The sequence below is a fragment of the Haliotis asinina genome, chromosome 2 (assembly GCF_037392515.1).
Source record: "Haliotis asinina isolate JCU_RB_2024 chromosome 2, JCU_Hal_asi_v2, whole genome shotgun sequence".
NCBI classification, from domain to species: Eukaryota; Metazoa; Mollusca; class Gastropoda; order Lepetellida; family Haliotidae; genus Haliotis; species Haliotis asinina.
The window spans coordinates 77,088,461-77,103,066 of NC_090281.1; the positions used below are offsets into that span (position 1 = coordinate 77,088,461).

Sequence of the window (14,606 nt, forward strand, 5' to 3'; positions counted from 1 at the left end):
ACAGATGAAATTCGCGTGTCACTGATACCAATGTTAAAGTAAAACATCTGTTCGTGTCATTTTGATATAACAGATGAAGTTCATGTGTCACTGGTCTAAAAATGGGGTAAAACATACGCCAATCCGGTGACGCAAATAAGTCAGCACACATACTATAGCACGATCGAGTTACTTGGAACCCATAAACAACGTAGAAGACACGGGCAAAAGTAATACCAAATTGCTGACGACAGCATACACCCATGCAAATGCCACTCCAGGTGTGTTGTAAAGCCCATTACCGAGTAGTAACTGGCAATAAAATAAAAATATAAACTAAAGCACAACCGCGGGACGTTTCAATGCAAATGTTTATAGCATACCCCAGAATATATCAATACTAAAGTATTAATCAGTATTTCTTAATACCACTGATATATATGAGTTCCTTTGTGCCAATGAATCTGAACTGTGGATGAATCCGTGGACGTCAGACACCTGCTATTGGTGCTGGAGTCATTCTCTTACCATGTCATATACAGTATTGTACTCTCAACCCAAGAACGTAGTTTGGGGCTCACTTTAGACTAATGCTCAGTCTCTGAAACAAACCCATGTAATTTGAAAAGGGAGATCCGAGATTCCCTGAACCTGTGGGAATCTAGACATGCCTCGGTGTTAGGGCTTTAGCATTGCAGAGATGGCTTGGCAGCAGGGAAAATAATGCGGTTCCGGGACAGTGAGACAGACTACACCCACGTCAGTATCACTAACTTCAGCAATGAAGCGTGTGATCCCCGAGGCTATTAAGGTATCGCGTGTGCAGATGTTAAGTATATGCTGCAGTTGACGAAGAAAGCAGTCATTGTGCCCCTACACAGACCATACTGTTAGGATACACATTTAATTGGCGTGAGCCATCCCTAGCTTACGGGTTTCCCCATGTTAAACGCCCCAACCTACTCCGCACACGATTTCCTAGCGCATTAAGCTGGAATGCTGTAATAGAACTGTTAAAAGCGTCGTTTAACCCAGTTCAGTCACTCTACACTTGAAAGAATAAGGGATGCATGTATTTGCCACAGATCTAGATAAAACCCATCTTCGTACTGGTTTTAAAGTGTTAAAGTAATATCTGCTCGAGGCTTCCCATTCGCATAGTCTGGACAAGTCATTCGTCTCGGAACAATCCACGGAGATAGAACACATGCACTGATGAGATAGAACCCTCCCTTTCTCAGAACTCTCAAGTGGGATCGCGCCTGTGATTATCGGAGTTGTAATGTGTAGGCGAAGTAAGTCATCTGGTTGTCCAAATATTTGGGTCTGCTTATCATCTGTATCTTCTATCTGGCAACAATGATTCAACACAACTGACCAGTTCTAGATAGTTCGGCATGAGAAGAATCGGGCACATGGTCTGATGTAAAAGAAAGTTGTTCAACACCATTGTTAAACACAGGGTATAGATCACCGCGCCTTCTTTACGCTGCTGCTTCTAAGGGATCTTTTGTTATGTCATTAGTGCATGTAACACGACTATGGTGGACTGTGACCGTTGATGTACTGATTACTGTTATATTTTCTGCTTTCTTTCCCAAGGGTTACTGATTACTGACTGTGACTTTTTCTGTTTTTTTCTCAAGGATAAGTGCCTAACTGAATTTAGTTTCAGCAACTACTACAGGCTTAAGGATATGTTTAGTGTAAACTACTACAGGTTTAAGGGTGTATAGTAAAGGCTACTACGGGATCAAGGGTGTGTTTAGTACTAAATACTACAGGTTCATGAGTGTAGTATAACATGCTACAGGTTCAAGGGTGCTCGTAGTATAACCTATTGCAGGTTCAAGGGTGTGTTTAGTATAAACTGTTACGGGTTTAAGGTTATGTGTCATATGAACGGTTATAGCTAAAAATACGTGTGTAATGCAAACGGTCTCACATTAATGTGTATGTGCAGTGAAACCAATATATAGGTGAAACGCGGGTGTGGATTACACTGTTACATTCTTACGTTTATGAGTAAACTGTTAAAAGTTAAACCGGTTTGGCAAATAATACCAATGTACTGAGTTACATATCCACTAGAATATCAGTTCATCTTACTTTCATTATGATTATGTAGATACCCTTTCTCATAAAAATATACAGCCGTTTAATTTGGGGCATGAACATTAATAGTGTGAGTCGAGAACGGTGTCAACTAAGTACTCGTACATTATTCATAATACCGCGTTTGAACTGGGCACGAGGGATTTAATTGCTCCGTGTCCAGTTACGACCAGACTCTGTTTGATTTATTTTTCATGCGTTGCTGCAGAGATGCGGTTTAAAGTCGCGTTAAGGTTTATTGCACTTTCATGGTGGAGGGGACGCACGTGCGTGTATGTGTGTATGTCTGTTTTTATGTGTGCGCAAGTGTGTGCGTGCGTTTGTGTGTGTGCATGGGTGTGTGTGCGTGTGCGTGTGCGTGTGCGTGTGCGCGCATGTGTGTTTGTGTTTGCTGATGATTTAGATAATCTGGTCTTATGATGAAGGTATGTTGTTCCCACCGACAGAGGTATCCTATAACATTTTCACGTGGATACCATACACAGTATACTGACCCATAGGTAGACTTATCGTTATCCCATTAATGCCGAACATCCGCCATGTTATGATATCTTTGGTATGACGTGACCAGGGATCTAACCATCGACTCTCCGCTCTCTGGGTCAGACGCCCTACCACAAGACAAATGGGACGGACAGATTCCTGGTAATGTATATTACCAACATGAGCCTCCTTTCATAAAGCACTAAGGAGTTCGTAAGTCACTAAGGTAACCTTAGTGTAATGTTAACGAATGGTTAAGGTTAACCTTAGGAAAAGTTGGTAAGGGCTAAGAGACTCTCTCTGTTAATGCACAGGTCAAATTTCACCCCTAAAGAGTTTCTAATCTTCTATATGTCTTCTTTCTGTCGTCTTTTAGCACTTTCTCACACACTGTTCACTTAAATTTTTTCTACAAATTTGTTATTGTGTGGCTTACTTTAGTTTGTCATTCTGAAAACACTTGTACTGTACGAATCTATTATTAATGTATCGCGAGTCAAGTTCAGGCCTTGTAAAAGTCTATCATGCACTTAATTGGTCTGTTGGACGGTGGGGTATCTTTAAAGCGTTCGTTCGTCACGCCGAGGACCCGGATTCGATTCCCCACATGGGTACAATGCGTGAAGCCCATTTCTGGTGTTATATTGCTGAAATATTTCAGCATAAAACCATTCTTACTCACTCAGTCACTTACTATTTGTTTAGTATTAATACATAAAGATCATATTACTATTTTATATCAATACATTAACATGGTCTCGTAATGCATATACTTAGCTCCATTACATTTCAACACTCGCATAGCGCTCCTTCTCTTCATTAATGGCAGTAACAGATAGCGATATGTTATTACCATCGAGTCCTCGTTACAATGCAATTACCGCCAATGTTATTACTAAAACTTTATTACATATAACCATATTTCCACTTAACAATTTTAGTGTTTTACGGGTCATGCACGTCATACCAGAAATCCGTTAAGATAGCAGATCCAGATCCCGGGGAGGGAAAATCCGACGCCTGCGGTGAAAGCTCCGTGTCGTTTTCTTCTCTACGAGTTAAAGGCATCTTGCTCAACACTTACAACACTTCCTTCCCACCACACTACACCCTAATGTAAAGCTAATTTGATAAAGAGACACATACGCATACGACCTATTCACGCAGTCCGTTAGCGCTGTGAATGAAGTACATGTATCTGACAATCATTAAACACCTTTAGAGCTTGTACGAGGAAGCCAATTTTCATCTCCGTTGTCAGACTTTATGATAGAAAACCTTTCCTATGTGGTTAAGACATAAAATGTCCTTTACTTTGTGAGAAGGTTCATTCCTGTTTAGTTTACTATTGGGAATTTACTGGAATGACGTGACGTATTGGTGTAAGACAAGATCTGATGCAGCAATGGATCCCTGTTGGAGAAGAGGGAACGGACGGGTTGATATTCCCAGTTTGTTGATGAATGATTAAACTAGTGATTAGAAAACACGTTTTTGAAACAAAGTAATAAGTGTTTACTTGTTTTAGGGGTAGTGAATGGGTTTAGACTAAATAAGGCTACCGTTTGCACTCATGGCTAAGATACATCCTCATTCGGTTTAAATGAAACACGTAGGATAGGTAACCCGTGTAAGGATTAAATTAGGGCTGCTGATCAGCATGATTAGCTGCATAGACAATGCTTTTGGGTTATCACAATGGGTTATCACAATGGGTTATCACTTCAGGGTGATCGGTTTACAGATTGTTTGGACCTTGGGGTGGAGGAGTGACGTTGCTTCGAAACAAACGTTTTGTCTCGTTTTACAGAGCACATGTAAATGCTGTTCTAATTTAGACCATAGTGCATAGCCGTGATGTGAGGGTGTGTAAAGCATGAGTTTAATTTTACGCCGCTTTGAGCAGTATTCCATCAATATCTGATTGTTAAGTGTTTCTCAGACATCGACGCGTCACTTTTATTCGTGCGCGTAACAATTGTTTCATTGCGATTTAAAAAAATAAAATTGACTTGACCGCGTCCCGACCATCCATTTTTTGACGATAAGAATGAGTGTCTGCAAGAACGAGTTTGACTGAATCTGAAACTTATTAACACGTGCTAAACTTCCCAAGCTGAAAAGAAAAAAAAAAGTAAAAATGTGTTCCTCCCTGGTCACTTTTTTCTTACCGACTTCGTCACTTTTGAAAAAAAAACGTGCCCAAAAAACATATAATAACTTTTATGCAGCCTTAGATAAATGTAGCAGTTTAAAGAACTTCCGGGTCTTGTCTGCTTTCTGGTCAGATACATCTTGTGTTTTTTAGACTGTTTATGAAAATGTGTATGAGTGAGTGGACAGGCGGGCGGGCGAGCGAGAAGGCGAGTGAGTGAGTGAGTTTAACACAACTTTGAAGAATACTGCAGTTACGGTCGATGACGTTTTGCCATTTACCTGAATTCCTCACGCGCGACTTCTTAGAAACAAAACAATGCTGAGTTTTTAACCAAAAATATAGGATTTTCACTCATCTTTGCCCCGGCGGATTTCAGAGCTCTTTACGACTCTCTACCACCCACATCTGTTTTATCTGCAGGGTGTGCTCGGAAGCACTTTGCGAATTTGAGGTGCAATCTGAGCATGGTATAACCTTTCAACACAGTGACGCTGTATGAACAAGTAAGACTTGTAGTTGTACACGGCTTTTAGCAATATCACAGCAGGGGACACAAGAAATAGGCTTCACACATTGTACCCATGTGGGGAATCGAATCCGGGTGTTCGGAGGAACCGCCCCTGATGTTGAATGAGGAAAATACAAATGCGCTTACAAGTAGTTATCTAGTACAATCAATGCACTCTGTGTATTGGTGTACAACAGGCAATAACTAGGTTACTTTGGGGCAGTTTCGTCCTGTTAATCTGTTCATCGTTACAACAGACAGTGTTTCGCTCTTATGCATAAGCAACAGACAATACTGAAAACAGCTCCCCGCCACACACCTCACCATTTAATCATGACCTCTCCTCCCCCGTACCCCCTCTGCCCCTGTACCCTTTATCCCCTTTCACGACGTTATCTACATCACGAGTGATGGGCCATTTGAAGGTAAAATAGGGTATTAGTATTTCTTAGTAACGATAGCCCCATTACAGTTACACGGCACGTTCACAAGTGAAGCATAGCGGTAAACTAATGTAAAACAGTCCTCTAAATCAGTCTCGAGATCAAGAACCAGTCGGAAGCATTTTTCTATAACGCTTCCATGTTTCAGATATCTTCGCTTGATTGATTCACATCGGGGATTCAAACCCACGCTCTCAGTGAAGTCAGAGAAAAATCGCTATCACAAAAGGACGTCTAACCCACGCATCCACCAACTTCAACCAAAAATGTCTACAACTGGTAGTCTAGATCAAGTACTTTGTTTACTCCCCTGACAGTATAAAGCGGCAAAAACTGACCTTGCAAAACTGATTTACAAATAAAACATATATCACACTATTTTTGAATATGCAACAACAAAAACATTGTCCTTAAATTAAAAACAAACACCTTCACCTAGCTAGCGTTTTGAACTATAAACCTTAATGATGACCTCTCAATCTTGGTATTCTCTCCAACAGATCTCTCCATTACGTCCGAACACTCAGTAACCTCACCAACTAAACGTGCAAGTCTCAACTCTACGCCCGGGATGGGAACGTTTACACTCAGTTTACAGATCTTAACAGACAGGAAACCCATTCACGGATCGAAATGAGTTATGTGATTACGGATAAATGATACTGTTAAATACGATTGGATTGGTCAGTTTTCAATCAAATAATGCTTCTGACATTGTTAGAAGCATATTATACCTGATAAACTAAAGGTGAAATCGATAAGTGGGAACTATATTGTTTCAGTGCTGTGGCACCAGAGATAAGAGGAGTGGTTAGGTCAACAGTTCTTGTAACCTTGACCTTTCCCATGGTCGCTTTATGCGGACTACTACACGTTTTCATGTGTGTTGATTCCTCTTAAAATATTTCTTCATTAACAACAAGACTGTTAAAGAATCTTTTATTTAATATAAAGTTTATACTCGTCACTAAACCTCGGAAAAAATGACAATTAATTCAGAAGGGTCGTAAAGGATCCATACTATCGAAGCTCGTTTGTAACATTCCATTACACGATCGTCAATCCGATTCGTGTAACACCCCAGGAAGTATTGAACTGTCTTTAAGACCAAACATCCACCGGCTTAAATGAGAAATTATCTCCACGGATGTGCTTTCAATTTGCTATCGAGATTGGAAAGACCATCCCACTGCTTTTGTAATGTGTTTGTGTTTTCAAACCCAACAACCTTATCTGATGGCGAAACGCTGAGTTCCCACTGCGAGTGGTCAAACACATCTAGAAACCTAGTCGTCTATACATGTAATTGGATTAAGGCAATCGATCTTGTGTATTCGAAAAGGCGGATTTGATAAAAGAAGCAACACGGCAAGTGATCTCTTGCAGTCAAGGTCCAGCCTGACACAACGTGCTTCATTTCTCAAGATGAACAATTTAAGTTGAGTAAAATCTCTTGCAAGTTTGTCACATTATGCAAGTACAAAAGATATATGTAGTCCTTTTCACCAATGTCTGAAAATCGTAGATTCCTTACAATCAGCATTTGGGCGGTATTGTTTAATGTTGTTGAGTGATCTGGGCTTTGTCTGCAGATGGTTGCAATCCTGTTGCCGAACGTACGACTGACTGATCGCTAAGTCAAAGGTCTATGTTTTTCTGTCTGGCATTGCCCTACACCAAACAATGATGCATCATTTACCACAAGAAAATAAATCACCCGAAACTGCAATTGTAACGTTTCAACGTAGACAATCAAATTTAAGGTGATGGATGTCGTCTGTGAGGGTACATGTACTGTTCAGAAGGACAACAACAGATAACTTGCAGGCGCCAGACATCCTTGTGTGTGTGACATACTTGTATGGGAAACTGTAGGCTCCAGACATACTCTCATCCTGTAGGCTCCATACATACTCTCATCCTGTAGGTTCCAGACATCCTTATATATGTCACTCAACAAACCTGTAGAATTCAGATACTCTTGTGAGTGACATACTCGACCTGTAGACTACCCCACCTCATTGTGGACCTGTTAACTACACACATCCAGGTATGTGACATACTCGGCCTGTTGGCTTCACTCATCCTTGTATGTGACATACTCGGCCTGTTGGCTTCACTCATCCTTGTATGTGACATACTCGGCCTGTTGGCTTCACTCATCCTTGTATGTGACATACTCGGCCTGTTGGCTTCACTCATCCTTGTATGTGACATACTCGGCCTGTTGACTTCACTCATCCTTGTATGTGACATACTCGGCCTGTTGCCTCCACTCATCCTTGTATGTGACATACTCGGCCTGTTGACTTCACTCATCCTTGTATGTGACATACTCGGCCTGTTGGCTTCACACATCCTTGTATGTGACATACTCGGCCTGTTGGCTTCACTCATCCTTGTATGTGACATACTCGGCCTGTTGGCTTCACTCATCCAGGTATGTGACATACTCGGCCTGTTGGCTTCACTCATCCTTGTATGTGACATACTCGGCCTGTTGCCTCCACTCATCCTTGTATGTGACATACTCGGCCTGTTGGCTTCACTCATCCTTGTATGTGACATACTCGGCCTGTTGGCTTCACTCATCCTTGTATGTGACATACTCGGCCTGTTGGCTTCACTCATCCTTGTATGTGACATACTCGGCCTGTTGGCTTCACTCATCCTTGTATGTGACATACTCGGCCTGTTGGCTTCACTCATCCTTGTATGTGACATACTCGGCCTGTTGCCTCCACTCATCCTTGTATGTGACATACTCGGCCTGTTGGCTTCACTCATCCTTGTATGTGACATACTCGGCCTGTTGGCTTCACTCATCCTTGTATGTGACATACTCGGCCTGTTGGCTTCACTCATCCTTGTATGTGACATACTCGGCCTGTTGGCTTCACTCATCCTTGAATGTGACATACTCGAATGTTACCTCCACTCATCCTTGAATGCAGCTGTATGTGGCATTGGTACAACATGTGTCTTCATGTAGCTTTGGTCCTAAATGGCGTGGTTACATGCAGCATTGTATCTACATTTCGTGTTTACATACAGGACGGGTTCTACATGGCGCCGTGTTTACATAAAACACTTACTTTGCATGACGCGTTTACATGCAGCACTAGTTTTACATATGTTTGCATGCAGCCCTGGTTTTACATGTGTTTACGAACAGCCTTGGTTTTACAGGAAGTGTTTACATGCAGCACTAGTTTTACAATGTTTTCGTGTTTACATGCAGCACTAGTTTTACATGTCGTTTTTGCACGTAGCCATGGTTTTACATGTCGTGTTTACGCGTATATACGTGCAACAATGGCTCTGCTTGAACGCGTGTTTTATTTGACTTTTGTGTGAAAACTGCATTCATGTATGTAAATTGCAATTGAAACAAATTGTGATTTCATTGTAATGTAGGTGTCCAGCATGCTAGCACCGAAAAATGATTACTATATTGTGACTAGGAAACGGCAATCGTAGACAAGAGAGAGCGTGATTTCCATAAATAATATAATTCTTATCAGTTAATGTTAGATATTAGAATGGAATTCAGGTCAATGGTCCATCAGTTTCCGTGCAACATAATGCGGAAGCTGGTTAATGTCGCCAAATGCTCTATTGACATATTACTTCTCATCAATATTGTAGTTGTAGCTGGTGTTTATGTCGTTGTCTCTTTGTGCATCGCTTGTTATGTATGCTTAGCATATACTTGGCGTACGTCTGTCTGAAATACAGGCATATGGCATACAGGCAAATATAAACTGAACATGGGAGACTCTGCATGATTCATGCCGACCATGATAGGGTAAGGACTGTTTGCTTGTTGTTTAATGGCGCACTCAGCAATATTCCAGCCACACTGCGGCTTATGTAGATAATCGAATCTAGACCAGACAATCCAGTGATCAACATCATAAGCATCGATCTACGAAATTGGGATACAATGATTTGTGTGGACAGGTCAGCGAGCCTGATCACCCGATCCCACCAATCGCCTCTTACGATAAGAATGATCAGTTCAAACCGGACTGGATACAGAAAGAACGGACATGATGCTAAACCTATATTGACTTGATGGACATTCAGAGATGTAGTCAAGATGATGATTGGTAATGTAGTATGGTGGCTAAGGTTAAGATAAGCAAATATAACATTACGACGACGGAGATATTCCAGCAATGTGACAGCGGCGGACGACGATGGCGATGATGACGATGACGATGACGACAAACTCAGCAGATTATGTCAGCATCAAAACTTACCCGTAAAGGTCATTTAAAGAAGGGAATCAGATTGGATCTAACTTTGAGATATCCGTACATTTGCAGTACGAACTGCAGACAGCCAGACAGAATATCTAATTGCCTTGTCCATAGCAATCCATTGCATAAATGAGAAATTAAGGACGTAATTCGAGTATGCGATGACAAATTGGACATTAACGGCTTGCGAAGGCACTGATCAATAACAATGAACACCTTTTGATGCAACCAGGAAGTGCCGTGTTTCGTCGCATGTATCTGAAAACTCTGTTAGCGGCGATAATAGCGGTACGACAAAAAATCAATACCCTGCCACACCGCTGTCAAGAGACATTTAATAAATTCAGATCTTATCACATAAAATGTGATTAAATTGTGGCATTGATTAATTATAGTCTCGTTGATGCCTTAAAACACTTGGCCTTCGTGTCAAGTTAAGCGTGGTTCCGAGATAGCTCACATTTTTGTACGGAAAACGCCAACACTGTCGCTGTCATAATTATGTGTAACGAACCCATTACTACTAGTAGCATTGTCCTGTGCTGAACCAATGAGTAAGTTCAGTTGTACGCCGATTTTAGCAATATTCCTGCAAGTATCAAGGCAGGGGACACTGCTGTACCCATGTGGGAAATCGAACCCGGACTCAAACGTGACGAGTGAAAGCTTTAACCACAAAGCTACCCCATCGCCCCGTGTTGGGAGTTATGACTCGTATATCGCGATAAAGAAGATTATTAATATGTCCATTGACGTGTCCAACACTTTCGTCCATGCAACATCACGCTGGTATCGATCATAAGAATAACAGGTTACAATCCAGCCTTGACACACTTCTTTATTCAGACCTATTGCTCGTGGCGATGATAGATCAGTTGTTGTAGTTTAAGCATTTGACAGTCACGATGAACTCTTGTTTTCCATCATAAATACAACTGCTTGAAACGGACTGCATGACAAAGCAAGAACCAGCACCAGATAACCAACCTGAGATAGGTATTTATGACAGCCCCCTACCCAGGATATGTTTGATGACCGTGTCCTCAAGGGTACATATGGACGTGTCGGAATCAGTGTCGTATGTCGTGAGAATTTTGTTTTACGCCGCATTCAGCGGTATTGCAGGTATATATCAGTAGTCTGTAAATAATCGAGTCTGGACCAGTGTTCAGACCAGTGTTCAGACCAGTGTTCAGATCAGCGTTCAGACCAGTGTTCAGACCAGTGTTCAGACCAGTGTTCAGACCAGTGTTCAGACCAGTGTTCAACAGCATCTACGTTAATGGGATACGACAACATATGTCAACTAAGTCCACCAGCATGACCCTCCGATCATGTTAGTCGCTCCTTACAATCATGGGTTGAAGACCAGTTCTAACCCGGATTTTCAAGGGTCTTAATTACTTGAAACACTTGAGGATGCCCTGAACAGGATAGTGATTTCCTTCTAAATGAAAGTAACCCATACCTGAATTGCGTATAACAATACATGAATATAAGAGTATCAGCACCTCGGTATAGGTAGTTAACCTATATTTTTGGCAGCAAAGATCTGATGTTGTGAAAATAGTTTTACAGCCATTGATGTTTTTGCGGTCGTGCTGGGTGTACAATGAGGTCACTTTGAAAATGTTATGATGTTGCGAAAATTACTGCTGATGTGTAGAACAATCAGAGCTCTGTGCTGTAGCATTAAGTCCAAATATAAGTGGCATGCTTCTTACGGGTAAACGTTTAATTATAAATGCTCCAAAGTCCTTTACCTCACACATTAATGTCGTTTTCTGATTGGCTAAGCGTTCTATTATTTTCAGTGTGCGGCACTTACAAGTGAGGCATATGTCAATTACTCCGCTGCCAATGGCAGCTCATTCGGTATTTCGTGGTAGTAGCCCTTTACCTCGAATAACATTGAATCATGCATGATGCACGGAAATGGAAATTACCTATGTTTTGCGAATGCAAATCGATGGAAGAGAGATAACTCTAAATCTGCTTTTCTTCATTCGTAACTACTCGTGTCATTCCGGCAAGCCGGATGCCGAGGGTCACGGAAAGAGACGAGACGTTACGAATGGCTTTTCTTGTGTCGTCTGCAAAATCTAGCGATGACTTCGAAAATATTTGCCTCGGATGCCAATAACTAAATTTTGACAAGGCGTTCAAATGTAGTCCCTGTGAAAATTAAGAAGGGGAATTACACCGCGACTTCATTAAGACAAAACCAGCGAGAAAAACAACGAGATGCAAGATTCGAATCGTTTGATTCACACAGGTTGGCTGAAGTGTAGGATCCGATACCCATACTTCAAACAGTTCCAAATTAACATGGAGGTGTTCGATGAGAGAAGTACGTTGTTCACTGCTCCCTCGCGCCCATCGGTTGATGTACCCTCGATGTTTGTTTATGTTGCATAAACATACATGTTGCATAAACAAGGGGAACTGGACACCTGTGCCTTAGAAATAATGAGAGTACTATGTGACGGCAAGGAGATCTGGACATCTATCTTTGCCTTCGTAGTAGAGTACTATAATCGTACTGATGAATTTAACTTTAAACACAGAAAGTAAATCGAAAGAAGTGAAATTAAGATTGCGAATTCTTATAATTTTACCTCGTGTGCAAATTAAATGAAACAGCGAGAACAAGTGGAGTTTGCCGAGTTAACGCTAATCAGGAACCGCGCGAGCATTTGTCTCACTGTTCCAACTATTGCGCTTACCCCCTTGTAATACAAATAAAAAATAACGAATGTATGATCATTCGCTGCACAAATTTTACCCTAAGGTTAATAAAACTCAATAAAAATGTCACTTTATTTGATTTTCTTTTTTGCCCAAAGCGAAATTCATCGGTACGTTTTCACTGCAAACAGACTAAATGCTTGACGGCTATCTGTGTCTTCGTTTAAGCCGGAGTGCTATATGACTACAATGGAGGTTTGACGGCTATGTCGTTGTAATAGGCGGGACCTAGACTTTCGAAGCTCTCTTAGCGCTAAGACGTCGTGAGTTAATGAATGGCACTTACGACTATCTTAACGCTAAGAGAGCTTCGAAAATCTAGGACCAGTGTACCACTTAACTTGAAGGGTACGCCTATCTGTACCACATATCTCGAGCACGGCTCATGTTTCACTGACATTTACACCTCACTGTATTGTCAGATCTTTGTATACCCACAGCGATTACATCTTGCTATTACTGTCACATCCGAACTGAGCGTGTAAAGAGAGGCTCACAGCTAAATACAGACCCATCACTAGTCGGATGGACGCCTGGCCTAAATAGACGTGGTTCGACAGATACAATGTGAACTGCATTGTTTATGGTCTCTAAACGCAGCTACTTAACAAGCCTTGTCAATGAATCAGACTGACGATGGCAAAAATATATTCAATAAATTGTAAGCTTAAGATAAAAAAAGTCACTGTGGTTTAGGCTTCGTGTCCTTTGAAATACTGTTTATGATGCTGCTACATCTATTTTGCGCTAGGATAGAGTTGTGTCCCTTTGTCTTCATGGTATTCACTGATCATTGGTACGTTTGAATCCCTGATTTTCACATATTGTAGCCAAGACATACCACGTGACGTAGATCTGTGCAGGTCCGGGTTACAATTGGTCTTCAGAAGCCCATGTTTTCCATTAGTTTTTATTTCTCTGCTGACAGGTTTTCCAAGAATGTTAAATGCTGTAAGCATTACGATAAATAATTCACTGCTGAATAATGACCACAGTTAATACTGCGTTTATCAATGCTGCACCTACGATGCTGCAGTGATTCGGTAAATCCGCAAACTACACCAAAATGTATACCCGGAATATTGCTGAATGTGGCGTGACGAAAAACCATACACTCACTCACCCACTTTTCCAGCCTCAACGAACAATCCACCTGCTGTCTGACCCTATCACATAACTGTCTTGTAAGAGTTTTTCCAGCCGCCTTTGCGGAAATCCCATAAAATCGGCCAACGTATATTGACAACCCCTATCACGAGGAGAACGAACGATGGGCAACGTTTGAACTCAGGAAAATTAGGAAAGTGCATGTTTCGAGAGCTGACTGTAACTTATCCTAATCACTATCAGCGTTAAGATCCGTTCTTTATGGAGCTAACCATTTTAGGATGTAGGCCAGAGACCGCTGAGCCGGACAATCCTCTCATCAATAGGCACCGGTTACTTTCATGGCAATTACATGCCCCAGACATGCATTCAGAGCTCTTGTGGAAGCGCTCGGGTCGCTGGCCTTCGTCGATGGTGTCTTCACATCGTCACACTGACAGTTCGTTGAATGAGAGGTCGATATTCACCCATACAAACGAGACAGAGGGCCCTCTGGTGTTCCGTGGGTGCAGATGGTTGATGTCAATACCTCTCTACCCTCACAGAACACCCTTAAACAGATCTAAATGCAATCATGAAGGTACTGGCAACTGCTTGAAAGAGGCAGTTGTCTAGAAAGTGTGAGGTATACTACTGAATTGTACTACCGCTACCAAAACCATTTCAGCCACCACCGCCACCAATACTACATGGTCCTACTAGCGCAAGGGGTCATCTCAAAGAAATTTTGTGCTCTTTTTTTCCATTGAACGACATCTTACGTAACTTTCTTTCATGAAGGTTATGTGAAAATATGTAAA

The 14,606-nt window shown here is 41.6% G+C and overlaps 2 protein-coding genes across 2 annotated transcripts in view; one reads left to right on the forward strand and one right to left on the reverse strand.

Moving 5' to 3' along the window:
- Positions 1-14,606, forward strand: part of LOC137274351 (uncharacterized) — a 42,191-nt gene that overhangs the window by 2,491 nt on the left and 25,094 nt on the right. The gene's annotated exons all lie outside the window — the stretch shown is intronic.
- LOC137274712 (periaxin-like) lies at positions 7,658-8,590 on the reverse strand. The gene has a single exon (XM_067808061.1). The coding sequence runs from the start codon at positions 8,588-8,590 to the stop codon at positions 7,658-7,660; it is 933 nt and encodes a 310-aa protein (XP_067664162.1).

Excerpts from the sequence above, each read along its gene's own strand:
- LOC137274712 (XM_067808061.1), bottom strand. The coding sequence starts at position 8,590 with ATGAGTGAAGCCAACAGGCCGAGTATGTCACATACAAGGATGAGTGAA.